General features: G+C 44.7%; 1 protein-coding gene across 1 annotated transcript in view; it reads right to left on the minus strand.

The window, feature by feature from the left end:
* Positions 1–19605, minus strand: part of LOC147898822 (protein CYCLOPS-like) — a 74526-nt gene that overhangs the window by 21381 nt on the left and 33540 nt on the right. Inside the window, exons 4-6 of the mRNA XM_087379236.1 lie at positions 10379–10427; positions 10204–10262; positions 1487–2223 (exon numbers count right to left, since the gene is read on the minus strand). Of these exons, the coding sequence (XP_087235362.1) occupies positions 1487–2223; positions 10204–10262; positions 10379–10427 (845 nt within the window). The remainder of the gene's footprint in view (positions 1–1486; positions 2224–10203; positions 10263–10378; positions 10428–19605) is intronic.

Here is a 19605-nt window from a genome sequence, read left to right on the forward strand (position 1 = left end):
ATGCAGCAAAACCCATGGATTGGGTTGATACATGTGACAAGCCTCACCATAGCCCTACATGCCTTGAGACTTTTATGAGGACACATATACCTCTTTAGTAATAGGACTACGACAAGGTTCAGATGGGGATGCCTTGGTTTTTAATGTTTCACCTTGGTGGCAGGTTGTCTAGGGTTAGATATGGAGATATCCTTGTGGACGTTGCCTCTTAGCTTGCGAGGGTTTTAGGTCATGTGGATTTGTGTTTCTTGGCTTTAGGATGGTATCCTGATCCTAAACCGGATAACATTCCCTTGGATTCATGGAGGATTTGCCTCTATGTAGGTGTTCCCATAAAGTATTTGTAGTGGGACCATGCGGATTGGGAATGGATTGATGCAAGGCACCGAGAGAAGAACGTCCCCTTCTTTCGCGACACGGTCAGTAATGTCACAAAATTTCAGTATTGCTAGTCCCTTGAGCCCTTTTGTTCCTTCTCCTGACTTGGGGTTCAATGGCTTGGGTCTCTCTTTCAGGCCCTCCGATCTTTTATGAGAGGCATGACTCTTCTTGGGCTCTTTTGGTTCAATGATATCTAATTGAGTCGAACCCTCTAGATGATGTTACCGACCTTTCTCTTAGAGACCTGCATGGATGGGGAGATTCTGGTGAGCATTTCATCGTGGCATATTTGGTGATCCAAATGCACAAAGGCCTTGGATGGCTCCCAGAACCAGCTTCACAAATATTGGCTAGTATATTTGGTCAGATACTGTAGACACCTTGATGCCCATTGGGGTGAATGCAGTGGTCTTCTCAGGCGGCTTCTACCAAGAGGGCGGTTTTCCTCAGGGAGTGGAGTGGCTCCCCTTTTTTCTCAGAGTCCACATGGTTGTGGTGGCATTTTCAGTCTAAACCTTGGTGCTTTTCTAGCTTTTGTGATGAGAAATATTTTTGCCCACTTAGGGTGTTTTGTTTCTCATGCTCCGCATGATGTATTTCTGCCATGAGCTTCACTCGTGGGGTTTCTTTCATACTTCATAAAAGTCTTCTCATTGAAAAAATTAAAAGTTTTAAAAAAATACATACATCTCTCTCTCTCTCTCTCTCTCTCTCTCTCTCATGTCTGATTCAGGAAGCCATATTTTCACCTATTTTACTTTGAAGGTAGGTTGTGGCTCAAGAGTGGTCATCAGCATGATAATAGTAGTCACATGTCTCAAATGTCTCACCATTCTTTATGAGAAACCGAATTTTTTTTTGTATTTCCAAACTTGGATCATAAAGGTCTCAATTGTAGATGCTACTTACTTGCTGATGGTTTGAAAGTATTCACAGATCTATTTGATGATTCTTTTAGAATGCATTATCCCAATCTGTTGTAAAGACTGCTAGGTTTGGTCACTGTGGAAACTTGAGGTGCAGATAAATGACCACATAACATCGAATTACAATGCTTTAGTTTCCATTCCTTCTCAGCATAAAAGAAAGTGACTTTTGTACTTACCTGTCCCATGTAATCCAGAAAGAGGGTGACTTCCTATGCTGTTTTGTCGCTTGGGCTGCTGATCAGTATCCATACTATGTTGTGCAGGCCTTTTCAGTGGAAAGTCTCGGTTAGAGATGGTCTGTCCAGAGTTGCATGGATCTTCCCCAGCAGATATAACAGGAGCCCCACCAGATGATTCACTTGGTGATGGTGCCTGAGATTGAAGACCTGGCTGATGGTGGCTAGTGCTAGTTAGGACTTCTATTTGCGCTTGTCCTTCATTATATATATGATCAGTAATCTGAACCTGCCCATAACCATCATGCTGCAAGTGACCCATTCCTCCCAGTTGCAAAGAACTAGAAAACTGGTATGGTGAGCTTGCCGTCCTACTTTGTAACTCTTCCTGAGCTTGCCAAGGTGGACAGGACTCTTTAAACTCTTGTTGTTGATTTTGCTGCTGAGTGATTCCTTTGCCCATTTTTTTTTGTTCCAAAGTTCCCTTCAGCAAACTAACAAAATTGGAGACAGAGTCCCCTGCTCCAAGAAGAGGCATGTGAAAGGAAGGTATGGAAGCTTGATTACCCTGTGGAAAAAAAGGCAAGTGATTGACTCTTTTGTTTCCTAAGCTGGTTGGTGTATCTTCCACTGGTACAGATCCCCGTCTCATCTCATGCGTGTGTTCTGAAATATCTCTTTGAAAGGTTTGTGCTGGTGGTGGGATAGGCCAACCCTGCATGGCAGCATATCTTCGGCTACAAGCCAAATAAAAACTGAAAATAAGTATTAAATCCAATGATGTAGCCAAATCTTTGCAAGATTGTCTCTCCAAGAAAAACAAGTACTGTCATAGGACTCATTTACACTTCCCTTTGAATTCTAAGTAAATGAAGGTTAAAATATCAATTTAACATAGAAAAGTAGCAACTACAATAATTGTAGGAACAAGGATGCTCAGTTGAAGATTTCCCAAGTGTTTATGAATGTTTTCTTTATCTTATTCTGAAGAAAAGAGAGCATTCGTTAAGATATATACAATTTATTAAACCTCAAAACAAACCTTCTTCTCTTGTATGAAGGTAATCAGGGGATACAACTATGAATGTTTGAATAATGGTTCTGAGATCCAGTTCAGACAGATTTATGCATATATCCTTGCATACGATTGGCACTACCTGGAATTCCAATATGCCGCCACTGAAAAATATTCAGATCAAATACTTTGGCTACGCTGCTGCTCCCTGCTCCTCCTGCTGCCCTCCCTTCAACTCCCCTCCTTGCTGCCTCCTCCCTCCCCTCCCTCCCTACCTGCTGCCCCTTCCCTTCCCCTCTCCTACCCTCCCCTTCCCCCCTGCGCTGCTGCTGTAGCCCCTCCCCCGCTGCTATCTCTCCCCCCCCGCTGCTGCCTGCGCTGCCCCCCCTGTGCTGCTGCTCCCGCGCCCCCCCCGCGCTGCTGCCTACGTTGCCGTGCCCCCCCCCCCCCCCCCGCGCGCTGCTGCTTGCACCCACGGCCAACCACATGGTCTGTACCATTTTCTTTTCCTACTCCATCACCATATCAATGGTTTGTAAGTTCATTTTTTCTTTGCTATTCACCGGGACGGTGAATGATAGTGGCGGGGGAAACTGTTACAATAGAAACACCCTTGACCACACGATGACAGGCGTTGACCACATGACGACATGTGTTGACCACATGTTGACCATGTGTCAACACAAGTCAGCCACACGATAGGAGGAGTTATCACACGGGTTCATCCAGGAGTACTATCCGAGGCAACCAGGTATCCACACATGTCAACCGCAGGTCAACACATGTCAACCACAAGTCAACCAGGAGTATCATGTCCAAGGCGATCTCATCGAGAGCTGCGCACATGGAGAGTGAGCTTAGCACATGGAGTAGTCAGGAGTATTTACAGTTACACAGTGGTTCAGTGATTCAGTGGTGCGGTGATCCAGCTCACCTGCACATGGAGAATTTACACCGTCCTGACTAGAAGAGGTTGGCGAGTCAGGGAGTCAAGAAGTCGCCGTAGCCATCAGGAGAGCCAGCGGCGCAACGGCTATCCTCAACAGCTAAGGAGATAAGAGGATGACCAATGGGAAGAAAGGGGGAGATTCTCAGCGAAGAAGGGGCCCTCCAAGGCGGAGGATGAGGATGAAGGCGAAGGTGGAGAGGGGGGGAAAAACATTCAGCATTGGGCATTCAGCAAGCATTTGGCACTAGAGCAGGAGAAAGGAGAGTGTGAGGAGATATAGAGGCTGGAGCTACGAGCTTGCCAAGGAGAGAGTGTGGACAGACTTGTGTGTACCCTCTGTCTACTATGGGGATAGACTGTGTGTTCTTATGACTTGCGACTTGTGACCTGGAGACACTGGTCCAGTGATATGTACTTTGGCCATCTTGGTCACTTTCTCATTCTTCTTGTCTCTTTCCGATATGGAGATTGTTCACTAGTGTATGACGAGATTTTCTTATTCTGCTTATGTTGTGGAGTTCTCAAGTGATTGCCATTTAGCATAGTGCACTCATACGTCGTTGTTCACTGTAGTATAGCATACGGCACTCGCACACCACTGCACGGTGCACTCTGTGCGATCCATTGCATTAGAGCATTGCAACACTCATGCTTCTCACGCCAGCGGCCTTTGGCCTCCGGTAACACCTCCGGAAGGATAGGAACCCCATCCCTCAGACATGCAGTCAGGCGAGGACTGTTTGGAAAGGGGTTGCTCGGATACTCAGCATTTTTCATACTTCCCCTTTCTTCATGACTTGGGGCTCGGTCACATGGTTATCCCTTACTGGGCCCTAGGTGTTTAATGAGGGTGAGCCTTCTTCTTGGGCACTCTCGGTCCGCCGGCAGGTGATAGAGCCCTGCTCTCTTCAGGATGTACCACTTACTCCCTTCAAAGCCTCTCATGCTTCAGTGGACACCTCTTGGGAGATTTTGGCTAGCATTTCCTCTTGGCACATTTGGAGAGCCAGATGTACAGAGGCCTTGGATGGCACCCAGATACACCCATGACAGGTGTTCACGAGTATTTGGACTGACATGGTTCGCACTTTGATAGCCATATGGGCTAGCATGCAGGGTCCTTCATAGGCAGCCTCTTCTAGGAGGACTGTATTCTTCGAGTTTGGATGGGTTCTCCCTTTTTCTCGAAGGTTTCTACCGGATTGAGATGGCACTATCAGCCCCAATCCTTTCTTTTTGGCTCTTGAGCTTTTCATGCATTGCATGGTGTATCCCGTATGGAGCTTGCTCTAGCGGTTTTCTTTAATACTTAATAGAAGTCTCTTTTTGCAAAAAAAAATAAAAAATCAGATTGTCTTGATAAATATTGAAGGCTACTCCCAGATGAACAGATTGCTTTGGAGATTTTCTGGCAGGGTTGTACAAGTCCTAGGGTGCATAACAATTGAGGCATGTTAGAGGCAAGCTTCTCCCCCTCCCCCCTAAAAAAAGAAAACAAAAGAAAAGAAAAACAAAGGGAAGGGGAGGGAAAAGACTCACATCACATCTTGTGTATACAAAGACTCAAGGGAGTTTGCTGAACTTTGAAGCAACGAGGTGGTAGGCTGAGAGGGCAGCGGGGGGCGGGGGGGGGCTGAGAGGCTGAGAGATAAGGACAGCAGAAGAATCAACGTGGAATGGAGGTGGCAGAAGATAAGATATATGGGGTTCTTTTCTATTTAATTAAATTAAAATTCCCAAATAGGAGCTTTGAATCATTCGAAGCATTCCAAGAATCCCTGAACACTTCAAACAGCTCCCATCTTTAGGTGCGGCTTCGAATCAACCATGTTTTTCTAGGGACTTACTCTCCATTTAATTTGATCAATTCACATCAAGCCACCTCTAATCCACCATTTGGGCCCTTGACACTGGTGAAGGTCCTCTATGGAGCATTCCATTGGAGCTGTACAATGAGAAATTTGACCGATGTATATTTTCAGTACACAAGGAGTTACCATCCAAAGGGTCCACTACTGGCTATTGCTTCTCATTGGGTTCAGCCTGTATCTCATGGCTCAGTAAGAAGCAAGAGTGAGTCTCTCTTTCCTCCAGTGAAGCAGAGTACAAAGCTGCAAATTCAGCCACTACGGAGTTAATGTGGTTAAGGAAGCTTTTGCATGACTTGTATCATGCACAGGATGGCGAAGCAAACTCTATCTTTTGTGACAGCCAGAGTTGCATTGCCATAGCCAACAATCATGTTTTTCATGCTTGCATGAAACACATTGAAAATCATTATCATTATGTACGGGATTGTATTTCTGATGGCTTCATTGATCTCATCTATTGTCAATCTGAGGACAATGTGGCGGATATCTTCACCAAAGCCCTGTCAACAAATCTTTTCTTACAACATCGACATGGCTTGGGGATCAAAGATATTCTCACAATGTCAAGAGGTGTTGTGAAGTGATTCACAATGACATTGTTTTCATGTACTCCCATAGGTTGCATATGCATTTGGATGAATTTGTGCAACCATGGTACTTTAGGTACTGCAGGGTACACCTGAGATGTTTCCAGGGTACTTTCAGCCATATCTTTGAGGGGGGATTTGTAAGAGATTACAAAGATATGGTGTTGTAGGCTTAAATTCAACCCTATGGTTGACCAGTAGTACTTGGGTACTATATATACCAAGTACTTGTATTATTTCATTTGAACATTTCTATTGGAGCTTTCTTATGTGTACACTCTTGCTCACTTGTGTTCACAACCTGTCTCCACTTTGTTCCTACACCCCCTACCCTCTACACACTTCCTCTCCTGCGACCCTTTGTGCCCCTCCCTCTCCCTCTACATGCCTACCCCCCTCCTCCCTCAGCACTACCCCCTCTCATCACCCCTCCCTCTCCCCCCTATCTACCTACCTCTCTGCGTCCTACACCCTCTCCTCCTACGCAGGCCCCTCCACGCTACCCTCTACCCCCTCCCGTTCCCTCTACCCGACCCGCTCCCTCTACCTGCGCATCCCCCTACTCCTACCTACCTAATCGGGCCACCCTCTACACACTCCCCTACCAGGATGTCCGTACCCCCTCACCCGCCATCTCTCACCACCCTTTGCATCCCCGCTTCCCCTACCCAATTCCACTCCTACTCTTTGCATCACCTCCGCGCCTCTTTCCCGACTCCAGCTTCCTCTACCTTCATGCCACCTCCCGTGGCTCCCTCTGCCTCGGCTACATCACCCATCTCCCTCCGGACTCTCTTCATCACTCCTCTCTGTACTCTTGGTGGTTCCCGTGCAGCTCCTCTCTTGCTTGCGGGCTCCTACCTCGTTAACCTCGACATCAACACCCCCTCCTCCCTCCTTGCCTCTCCATTCGGTGCCAACGTTCATGCTTGCCCATACCCCTCGCCACAAGTTCAAACCTAAATTACCTCGAGACACTCTCTTTGCGGACTTTCATTCGGCTCGGGCAGCCTGAGGATCAGGACCACCCTCAATGGCATCACTCGGCAAACACACCACAGATGACCAGGGTGTTGGGTCTACACCATAGGGCACTTCCAAATGCCCTCGAGAATCTGCATATTCACCTCCCTCCAACAAGATCACTATCATATCCGATGAGGAGCTATCCCCTTTTTGGAGTTCCTCTGATTCAGATCATGGAGGCTCTAACTATCTACCTCCCACAGGTATTTTCAAGGCAACATCCAAGGATTCTAGTGAGCACAATACTGGTGGTGAAAATTTGTCCCTACAGAGTACAGCTGGTGACCTTCCAGCCCCTAATTCATCCTCCTTGATGCTTCGGGTCGTCTTCAAGCCTTTCCTTGATCAAAATTGTCTATTTAAACCTCCCCCTTCCCGCCTTTAGTACCCCAACCACTCCACCTTCTGCTATGTCTAGAGCCCCATCCTGCCTCCACCAGCCTATAGGCAGCCTAGATCATGCTCATTGCACGGCAATTGTAGCTCTCTAGTTGCCGCTCATAGCCCATTTGCAACTCATAGCCCATCCTTGACTGTAGTTCCCAACCCATCTATCACCTCCACCAGTGTTGCTGCATATTCTTTTCCTAAGTCTCACCATGGATTTGTAGGTACACGTTAAAATTTCCATGCTTTTTATTACCCTTTCCTTAAGGCATACCTTTATTTTCTACATTACATGTGTCACTTAGCCACTTGCCACCCCCCAACTTGCGCCCCCTAAATTCTCTTTTCTTGAATACAAATTTTTTGTGCCCCAATAGTAGCCCCCACATTCTTGAAGATATGCATGGGATCCAAGAGATGAATTTGGGGACATCAAAGGAGGTGGGGTTTTGAAAGTCTTTGATATAGCTAAATTGTATATGGAGGGGTGTCGGCTCTTTATGCGGGGATCTCCAATTAGGTGATCATTGGAGGGCACACATGGGAGACTTTCTCACTTTCACACTCGGTTTGCCAGGGCTGTCCCCTTGCCCCCTTTCTCTTCCTCTTTGTAGCGGAGGCTTTGGGCTACTTTCTTCGCTCCAGAACAACTGGGTCTACGGGGATGCGGCTTCCCATCAAACAAGAGGAGGAGCTGCTAGACTCGAAGTTCGCTGATGACATAGCCTTGTATGTTGAGGGCACCACAGCGAGCCTAGAGGCAGTTAGGGGAGCTCTAGCCATCTACTGTGAGGCTTCCGGGGCTTGAATCAACTGGACCAAATCGATTGGTTTCTTCACAGGTCCAAAGGAGGTCCAAGAGGTTCGGGATTGGAGCAAGGCTTTTGGCTTTCGGTGGATCCTGCATGGGCAGACTACGAGATGCCTTGGCTGCTAGGTTAGGATCGGCATTTCAGCAAATCATCCCGGTGCTGGAGAGTGTGCGGCAAAAGCTCTTGTATTGGAGCTCAGCCAAACTCTCTTTGGCTAGTAGAGTGCTAGTGGTCAACCAGGTCCTCCTTGCTATGGCTTGGTACATAGCCTTCTGTTGGTGTTTTCACCGAGGATGCATGGGGCAACGGAAATGACTGTTGCAAAATTTCCTCTGGGCAGGATCAGACGGCATGCGGAACACGAGACGGCATGTGGAACACGAGAGCCATAGTCACATGGTAGACGGTGACTCAGCCCCAGTCACAAGGAGGACTGGCATCATCGATCCGGAGATGCAGAGCAAAGCCCTCATGGGCAAGTTAGTGGTACGAGGTTTCACCCCAGGCGAGGAGCCTTGAAAGCTCCTCCTTCAGCACGGGCTTCTTGGGAACACTCCTCGCACCAATGGACAGTGGCAGTAATCGCACAGGTGGATCTTTTCATAGGCTCCCCTCACAGGGAAGGGCTCCCCCTTGATGAGGAGCCTCTTTAGAGTCTGGCGGCTATCCAACAGACTTATTGGGGCCAGCCCATCATGCAAGGAGGAGTTTGAGCGTCAGCCACTTATCTGGCATCCAAAGGTTCAGATGCGAAGGGACGTATGTTATGTCAGAGGACGCACATTGGATGGGCTTAGTGGGACGGTGGTGTCGTTTGGAGCTTGGCGTCGGCTTCCACATGGTGAGACGGCTACGACACAGGCGCTTGCTCATTTGAGAGGGGCAGGCACCAGGAATGAGATGAATGTATCAGCTCCCTTACTGCAATAGTTGTTCATGCATGTGTGCGTGTGTGAGACTGATTTGTTGTTGAACAATTGTCTTGCATTTATGCAAATTCGGCTAGTAGACTGGACTTTTAGCTGTTGTTTTTCTTGTTCTCACTTACCTGCTGGAAACCTGTTTAGCTCAGTTATGTGCAGCAACTTAGCCAGTTATGTTATACGTTGCTTGAGCTGAATTAAACTGCTCATAGTGGAATGTGGGATGGATTACCTTATGAGTAAGAGGGCTGGTTCTAGAATGAAACGCATTCACACCTCTCACGAAGAGAAGACAGGGACTAGAATGCGGCCAGGATTCTTGGTTGGTGGATCCGTGAGAAGCTTACTGGTGATAAGAAAAGTAGCACTGAGATCTAATAAAATAAGTGCCATATGACTTACGATATGATTATTCACAACCTCAGGCCAAGAACTCCATTGGCATTTAATTCCTAGAAATTCCCTCCCCTTGAGTGTAAGTGTCATCAAGTAGGGAAGGATAAAGGAGGGAAAAACATTGTCCATATTTGCCAATCAAGATGGCCTTAAGAAATGAGTGGTCAAATGGTTTGGCCATGAAATCAATTGTATACACTTCTTATCAAGCTTTGTCTGATGAGCATCTAGAAAAAGATTGTACAATTGCACATCTCTGCAGGAAACCTCTGTAGTATCTCCTTAAGTTGGCATTACAATATCTAAATTTATGTCGTTTACAACATGAACATGAAATTTGAGTCTACGTTAGACATTTATAAATGTTAATTGTCATCATCCAATTGGTACCCATGAGCAATATATTCTCTTAAAATCTATTTGCTATTTGCAAAGGCCTTGATAAATTTTTAAACCTTAAAAACAAACCTTGTTCTTTAGCCATAGATGCACCTCTAGTAGAATCCAAGTCTTAACACTTCAGAAAATAGAAGGTCTGAAGAAAGTTTGCATCAAAATAGGAGCAATGCATCTTAAGGGACAATGAAACAATTGAGACGATGAGCTTTGCTATTATAGTTGAAAATTTTCATCCATATCTAATTGCTTAGTCATAAATCTTATGGGGCGCTCGATCATAGGGACAATATAGTATGTAGAATTCAAGTTATGCATATTGAAACTTAAACTTAGGTACTATCATAAGGCATACCGAAGCTCTGAAGAACGACTTCTTGTCATCGGACAAGACTGTGAGAACCAAGAGATTGACTGCAAAGAATTAGATGAAGTATGATTAGACAGAATATGTATAACAACAGTCCAGCACAAAGATCAAGTGATTGTGTCAAGTGCAATAAGTACTGCTCAACAAAAGTATATTGTACCTTTGCTGGAGACAATTCAGTTGTACATGATCCTTTCTCCTCCAAGTTTCTGAGCCACAAAAGTGTAACAAATGATTGACTCTCTCTCTCTCTCTCTCTCTCTCTCTCTCTCTCTCCAACACACACAGACACGTGCGCACACACACACACACACACACACACACACACTGCCGTAATGTGCTGAACTACGTCATGGGTCTGTTGCTTTCACCTCATAAATGTCTGACTTCACAATTTTCCCTTCTTGCTGCAGGAGCCGATCATTCACATTTATCTTGTCACCTCACCCCATTCAGAGCACTCCCACAATGGCTCCCTCCTAATATGACCATTGTGACTTTGAACACTCACTAGATTATGGTAGCTACCTATCCACACTCTGAGAGGATATAGACAGGCAACCAAGTCTAGATGCCAAATCCCAACTCCTTACACACTCCATCCAAATGCCCACACAATATTCTTCCCCTTATAGTATCAAGTCCACGGAAAAACCACTCAAAACAATTTGTTTTACAAAACAATTGGTACAATAGAGAGTGCAAAGCGCTTAGGCAAGCGCTTAGGCGGTGCTAGCATTTCGAGACCAAACAAAGGCATTGAGTCAAAGGTCAGACTACAAAAGAGTATTAGTGCGATGTGTGATGCAAGGAATGACAATTCCTTGCAAGGCATAAGCAATAATCCTTGAGCATCTTGTACACGATATGCTTCAAACAAACCTTAAAGAACTCTACATTTGGATGTTTGGATTTTTGTATCTTGTACAGGTCCTATACGAGGACAATAAAAATTCTAGGATATACCCAGATTCATCTCCTCTACTCATTGAGGATCTCTATTGGTGGGCAGTTTCGGGTTTCATTACATCGACTCTATATTGAGAGTGGACAAGCTAAGGGAGTACCCAGAGAGAGACATATTTGTGCCTTATGTGATCTATAGGAGATCGAGTCGGAGGAGCATTTTATCTTCAAACGCCCTGTATATTACAAGATATGAGGCTGCTACTATTGTCTCTTCAAAGATAGTTGCGGATTGCTCTCCCGCTTCCTTTCCTTTCTGGAGTAGAGATGCTTAGCCGCTAGCTCTAGTTCTTTGCCTCGCCGACTACTTGAGGAATGAGGGTCTGTGTGATCTGGATGAAAGAACTCTGTGATCATGCTCTGAGATGAGTCTTCCTATATGCCCCGCCCCTGCCTCTATATTATGAGGAAGCATTCTCGATGCTTAATTGCCTCATGAATGAAGGTGACACAACGTATCCAACTGAGAGAGGATACACAGATCACGCTTGAAGACATCCCTTCCATGTTCAGACCTGGGGCACGACCCACACAAACTACAGAAGTTATTATGGCCCTAGTTAGACGTAGAGCTGCGGCCAAGAGACCACGCCGGACCACACCCATAGATAGTCACCATCACTCTACCCCTAATCTTTTACCACCACAGCCTCGCCAGCCTATGGGTCCACCATGACCTCTCTTCTATAGCTCCAATATCTGTTGTATCGGGCCAAACTTGGCACAAGACTTGATGTGACATGATGATGTTGACGATGTAGATAATGTTACTGTCATGACTATGTCATACTAATACTTTCTAGGACTATGTAGTATTCAGCATCTAGCATGGGTGATGATGCTCGTTTTAGTAGCTCCACCCTCTCGGATTGTTGTATCAGGTTTCTTAGTCTCATCAACTCATCAGTCTTCTAAAGACTTTAGTAAACTCTCTCTCTCTCTCTCTCTCTCTCTCACACACACACACACACACACACACACACACATATATTTTTTGGGATGAAATCTTTGATTGATTATATTATATGAGTAGCAACCTCAAAATAAAGTGCTACAATTACATCAACTGAAAATTTCAGTATATGCCAAAAAGACCTCATGATCTATGCAGTGGGTTTGCAAGCAATCAAAGAAAGATTGCTGCAGAGAACGCCTAAAAAAGCAAAACAGAGAGAAAGTAGGATCACCAAAGACTTTACAATTCCTATATGTCCATAAAGTCCATAGTGCCTAGTAGCAAACCCAAATGAAGAAAAGATGAAACTCCGGTCTGGATGGATGAAACCCAAATAGCCAGAAGAACTTCCCAAACGGAACAGATGGGATCCTCTCTCGCAGGCGCTGTCGAAGTAGATAAAAAAACTCACGAGAGCACGGACAATGCCAAAACAAGTGAGGCATAGTCTCCGAAGAAGTAGAACATCTATGGCAAAGTGCAAGAGCAATGTGTCGATGAGCTAATAGCTGCAGAGGAAACAGTCCCAAAAGAAAACATGTTGCCGAAGCGGTACTTTATAGGCCCAAAGTTGCTGTAATCTTTTCCTCCACCACTTGGTTGGGCGATGCATTCGCCCAACAGAATCATCTCTCTCTGAAACTCAAGGTTGAGGCAAAAGGATTTTATACAATGCAGGTACAGTAATCTCAGATAGCCTCAAAGGACGAGAAGAGGACCCTGGAGAAGAGCCCAAGGCTGATCACCTTGCAGAAATTGCAGCAACATTTTTCCCCTGTGGGCTCTTAAGAATATGCACATGAATATCCATGATGTCGCCATAATATTTCCATAAAGACAGACATGAAAGATGTAAGATTTGCCTTAGTGAACATGATCAATGGCAAGTAAAATTGAATATATGCCACAAGGATGGACAGCACTATTCGAAAAATGTGCAAAGGCCAGGTTGCACACACACACACACACACAGGCACACACACACAAATAAAACCAGGAAAGTCTCAAAAAATAAGGTAGTCACAGCCACATCAAAGTGTGCAGATATGATAGGAATGACGAAGCGGACTCCATTGAAATTGATGACTCCCCTCACCAAGACCTATTCAACAAGGGATACTAAAAGGCTGGTCCTATTGATAGAAATAATCATAGATTTACAAGTAGAGAGCATGATGCTAAAAGGACAATATCACAATTATAGGATAGAGTTGAAGAGGTGGAAGAGAAAGTGGAAAAGAGCAAACAATTACAGGAAGGAACTCTGAAAATAGATAGGATAGAAAACAAGTTCAAATGCTAAAAGACAACCCTCTAACTCCAATCCAAGGAAAAATCTTCACGTGTTTCCTTGAAGAACTAGTATCATTGAAAATGGAGGTTTCAAACTCCATCAAAGAACATTTGAGAAAAGAGAAAGCTTTAAATCTTAGGATTGTAGGGCTCAAGGAAGAAAATGGGAAGGACCTGGATGCTACCCTGGGCAAATTCTTGAAAGAAGATATGCATATCTCAAAGTTGCAATGGAATGGAGCCTTTGGAGTGAGGAGGTGAGTGCTTATTACATTTTAGGACCAACCCAAAGGCTTAAAGTTATTAAGCACAAGCAACACGCAAAAGGGGAAAAGATATGGATCTAACAAACTAGTAATAGCTCTCAAGAAAAATGAACTTGACCAAATAAAGGAAGAAGAAACAAAGGCATGATAGCATACTTGAAGAATGGGAAAGCACATGTGGGGGAAGAATAAAACTCAAGAGAAGAGAAAGGCAAGTGGATTCCTTTAAAAAAATAGGGATGCGAGACCCTTATGGAATATCAATGGCATTAACATAGACAAAGTTGCTTCAATTTCAAAAGAGCTAAAAGAGGTAGACATTCTTACTGCACTTGAAACGTGGAAACATCAGGGTTACGAGGTACCAAAGATTAAAGGTTTCACAAATCACTCCATCTGGAATAGTAAAGATTATATAGGAGGAAGATGATATGGAGGATAGATTGTTTTACATGAGAGATGCCCTCTTGGAACAACTATCCATTGCCAAAGAAGACCCTTTCAAGAAATATTGTACCTATGCAACCCTAAACAGTTGAACAACTTCATAACTACTAGATTGGCAAGAAACTAGAGGATTCCCCCCACAGCCCCTTGATTCTCAAATTGAATTGCTCTTTCACAACTCATGCAAGGAGAAGATTGGACAAAGCACGCTTAAGATGGACTACAAAATATCAGACATATATCATGCCAAGAAATGGATCAAGTACTCTCTAAGGTTCTCAAGGTAACAGCCCATAAAGTATTCATTAAAGGGAAAGGAAGATGCAAAGGGATGCCATGCAATGGATGATTTTCTGAAGAATGCTAAAACCCCAGATTGGACTGGTTTTTAGCCTCTCTCGAAGAAAAGGACATCAAGGAGAAATATATAACAACATGACAAGGAGAAAATAAAGGCCTTTCCCTAAAAACAAGCAGCAAGGACTTTTCAAGATGTTAATATTCTATCTAAAATATTTTTGGAAGAACCTACACTCCAAAAGGCCAACTAAATTGAATTGTCTTGGGAGAGCTTCATTGCACACATCAAAATTTTCTATGAGACCTATGATGGAGAAGCTTGTCACACTGGAAGACCTCTCATAAAGCCTAGTGGCTACATCCATGCGTCTCAAGTTAAATATCGAGGCGAAAGCTCACAAAACAATTTTTTGAGACGAGGCTGTCTATGGAGGATGCCTCACCACCAATGGACATTGGGAGATACAAGAAGTTGGTCGCGACAGTCTCATCTATTTGTGCAACACCAGACCGGACATCAGTTTTGCTGTTGGCGTTTTGAGCAGGTTCTCCAATAAGCCCTGGGAGAATCATTGGAATGCAGGGATGCAGGTGCTCAGGTATGTGAAGGGCACTCTTGATTATGGCATCACTTATGGTATGGGCACTTCCTTGGCTGGTCATTGTGACTTAGATTGGTGGTTCACAAAGACACTTTCTGGTTGGAAACGTAGGATATCTCAAGAAAGGTGAAATGAACAATCACCAAATTGAAACCGATCACGGGTGTAGTAAATCATTCATAAGCATGACGAATGTAGCTAGAGCATTGGTAAGTCCAAACGGCATTACCAAAAACTCATAATGTCCAAACCTGCTTCTAAAAGCTGTTTTATGCACATCCTCGATTGTAATCCGGATTTGATGGTAGCCACACTTAAGATCTATAAAAAACAGTCAGAGAAGTCCTATGCAATTTGATCAGCAAACTTGGCCATCGCCCCATCTTGGGTAACATCAATGCTAGTCGATGGACCATCAATTAACTCTATCGATGTTGTATAAAGAAACAAAAACTCTTCTTGAGTTTTATGAACTTCCATTACGGAAACTAACGGTCCCTGTGAGACAAATCCTTTTCACCTCGCAAGACATACAGCACATTGTTCATCTTGAACAGACAAATGTGCTTTTTTCAATCAATGGTTGGATTCTTCTTAGAATGCCAAGCCTTTCCCTTGGCTATATCTGCATGAGCAAGTCTGGTAATTTAAAAGTCCAGCTTCTCTACATAGTCTTGAATCCGAAGTTCCAACTGGATATGGTCCCATACTTGAGTTGAACTTCCATCTGGCATCTTGACCATACATGCATACTCAGATGGACTGGTCTTTAATTATTTTAGCCTCTGTACGAGCTTGGAGTTAATTATATTGTGTGTTGATGCCGAGTCAATAACACAATGACATCATGATTGGTCTCCTGCCCTTTCATCTTTATTAACTTCGTATCGCTAAAAGTTATATACCTCGTTGTTGCAGGCTTAGATAGGATATTATCAGGTGCATTGTTTACTAACTTAACAACAAACACACATAATAAAAAAGGTATTGACCTAGAGAAGATCCCACTAGCTGAATCTGCATCTGTTCGGCTTTGGGACTTTCCTTCGTCTCCACATTGTACTCTGAGACCATCTCAGCCATCCGACGATCCTTGTTCCATGGACAATCTTTCCACTAATGAGGCTAAAGGCATCCAAAACACAAGCCTTCTTTCCTTGCTTTCTCTTTTTTGTTCTGGGATCAAAGAAGATTTTGAATAAGCTTGGGCTGCCATTGGAGTTACTTTTCTTTTCACCCCTATGGTGGTACTTGGTTTAGAAGGAGTCTTTGTTGACTTTGCCTGCTTGGCTTGGCCACTAGGCCATGAGACACTCCCTATGCTAACCCACTTCTTAAAGCCACTCTTCCTCGGGTACTCATACTGAGTCCCAACCTGCATTAACCCACTTGGTATGTTCCCTTTGGAATCCTCATAGTTCAAGGCTATTGCACTTGTTTCATCTAGAGTGTTCGTGTACGTAGCCCAAACTTCCATCTTGATCCTATCATTCAGTCCGAAAATAAAATCCTTTACTTGCACCGACTGAGGTAGAGGTTCGTAAACCTTCATTACACATTCTCAAAATTTATCAGTGTATTCAGCCACTGACGAATCTCTTTGACGAAGGTTTCTATACTGATCCCAAGCTCGGGATGCATTGTCAGGAGGTAAAAAATGTTTTCTATATTCTTTCTTAAACCCTCCCAAGTAGTAGATGCCACACCATCCCTTTCTTGTTTAATCCACCATCTATCCACTGCCTCAATAAACATATGCGTGGCCTCACGAATTTTCTTCATGTCATTCCTGATTTCATAAATGGCAAAAGCCTCTTCCCATTTGTGCAACCAAGCTTCTATGACATCAGAGCTACAGTCAGTCATTCGACCAGAATACTTCTTTGGCCTATATTTGGCCCTCTTAGGCTTGACCATATGTACACTGGTTTCAAGCTCCACTGGAGCTTTTCTCTTTTCCTCTCGGAATGGTCTAGTAGACATACTGTGAACCATTTTTCGAAGTTTGGATTGCCCTAAGTTTGCTTGCAATTGTTGAGCCAGAATCTTTTGTAAAGGATCCTCTAATAAAGTAATCCTACATGATAGTGTGTGGGCCACTAGGCGCAACACCTATTGGGTAGTCCGGACTCCCGATTGTACGAGGTCCACCCTCAAGGCCTCTTCTTCAACCTCCATTTCTATCAAAGCCAATCAATTTCCTTTACAAGACTCTAACGTCAATACACCAGCCCAGTCTCTATGCTACCCAAAGTCCTTTATATAAACTCCTTAATAGTCACTGTGTTCGTTGCTGCGTAGCATCAAATTGATGGAGGAGTGGATCCAAATCGTTGGGGATCCTCTCGATTTAAAAAAAAAAAAAAAAGAGAGACTTCTATTAAGTAAGAAAGAAACTCGCTAGAGCAAGCTTTGAGTGAAAATACATCATGAAATCATGAGGATAAATAAAACCCCCTCAAAGTGAGGTAGAAAACAATCAAGGCTGAGGCTGAAAGTGCCACCTCAACCCTCTAGGAGTCTCAGAGAAGAAAGGAGAGTCCTTCCATTCCCTGAAGAAAGAAGCCCTCCTAGTTGAGGCTGCACGGGAGTCTCCTTGTATACTCATCCATATGGCCATCAAAGTATGTACGGTGTTTGTCCAGATCCTAGCCAAAGTGTGCGCGGGATGAACCTGAGTACCCTCCATAGCCTCTGTACATCTGGCCCTTCAGATATGCCAGGATGCTATGCTCGCTAAATCTCCCAAGAAGTATCGACCGAGGCATGTACATCTGTAAAAGGAAGATGTGGTACCACATCCAACGAACATGACTCAATCTGATGACGTCGAACCAAAATGACCCGAGAGGAGTCAAGTCTCTCATAGAATACCTGAGGCCCTGTAAGAGAAATCCAAGCCACTGAGCCCCATGTCATAAAGAATGGGAAGTGGGCAAAGTGACTAAAAATCCTGGCTACCCCCATCCAAATCATCCTCGCCTGTCTGCAGTCCCATAAACAATGCTGAATAGCCTCCGAAGCAAAGAGGCAACGAGGGCAAGTAGGGTTGGCTCCGAACCTGGATATCCAAAGGTTCACTACAATCCCACCATGGATAGAAAGCCAAAAGAAAAGAGTGATCTTTCTATTCCTGTGGGATTTCCAGAGTCTCCTCCAGAAGCACCCCATCCTGCACAGTAAAAACTAAAGCATCCTCTTGTGCATCTCGAAAGGCCAAAACCTGAAGCGGAACACTGGCTCTCGTAAAAGTACCTGCCCAAGTGGAGCAAGTGAGTGGCATATCATCTCTGTCACTCCTCTGGAAGGGCTGCCTCAATCTGCAAGATCCTTCCTGCACTCCCTTTGAGATGTCATGTCAATTGAGACTTGGTCTCCTCTGGAAGCCTCCTGAAAGCTTTCCAAGACCCCAAAGATGATGCAGGTCCCCTCTCCCACCTGGACCACTGCATGTAGAGTGAGGCACCAAGAGGTCTACCATGATCATCTAAAATACTGTCATTCCACATGATGGGTTGCCTATGAATCTCTTCCCGAGAGGAAGGAGGAATCCTCCAAAGAGTGCTCCTAAAATTGGCCCATGCTTTCAGAATGGCAACCATGAGAGGGGACGAAGGTGATCTGAGGTGTGCTATGGTGAAGATCCACCTAATACTTCTCATCCAGTCTCCTCCTGAAGAAGGTGTGCACCTCTGTATGTTGCTAATAAGAACCATGGTTCCTGCCTTGGCATAAGTCCCCGCACCACCATCTTGCAAAGTAAAGCTCTGCACTGCAAATCTGGATCAATAATATTGAGACCCCATTCCTGTGTAGGGAGGATGAGGGTCTCCCAAGCCACCCTGGCTAAGGTATCTGCTGTGCCATCAAGCCCACTCCAAAGAAAATTTCTGATCGGTCTCCTGAGCTGAGTGATGCAGTCCCTAGAATAGCACCAGCAAGAACAAACAAACCAGGCTGTGGCCAAGAGGACCTGGTTGACCACCACAACTCTAGAGGCAAGATCCAGCTTGGCTGAGCTCCAAAAAAGGAGCTTCCTCTTGATGCTCTCCAACACGGGAGCAAACTGCTGCGTGGAAGAAATATCCAAGCCGAACCTGGCAACCCAAATATCTGACAGGCACACCCCTCTGAACCCAAATAAATCCTATGTCAAGCCCCCAAACTGGAGTATCCTCATCATTGATCCAAAAGCCATTGGATTTATGCCAATTTATCTGCGCCCCCACCGCCAAGCAAAATAAATCCAATGCTGTCCTGAAAGAAGTGAGCGTTTATGGAGTGGCATTCAGGTAAACTGCTGTGTCATCTCCCAACTCACTATCAAGTAACTCCTCTTCCTTTCTAATGGGAAGTCTCAGCCCAAAGATGTCAGCTTGAGATCGAACGTAGATACTCATAGCTTCAGCCACGAACAAAAAAAGGAAAGGAGCAAGGGGGCATCCCAAGCTGTGACCGTGATGTAGTCCATGACCCATCAGGCAAATGTCTGTTTTTAATCTCTTCTGATGCAAGCTTTTAAAAAATTGTTTTGAAGAGCAACCTTTATCTGTGAAAG

Source organism: Dipteris shenzhenensis, chromosome 9, assembly GCF_047967505.1.
Source record: "Dipteris shenzhenensis isolate YYH24624 ecotype China chromosome 9, Dip_SZ_1.0, whole genome shotgun sequence".
Classification (NCBI taxonomy): Eukaryota; Viridiplantae; Streptophyta; class Polypodiopsida; order Gleicheniales; family Dipteridaceae; genus Dipteris; species Dipteris shenzhenensis.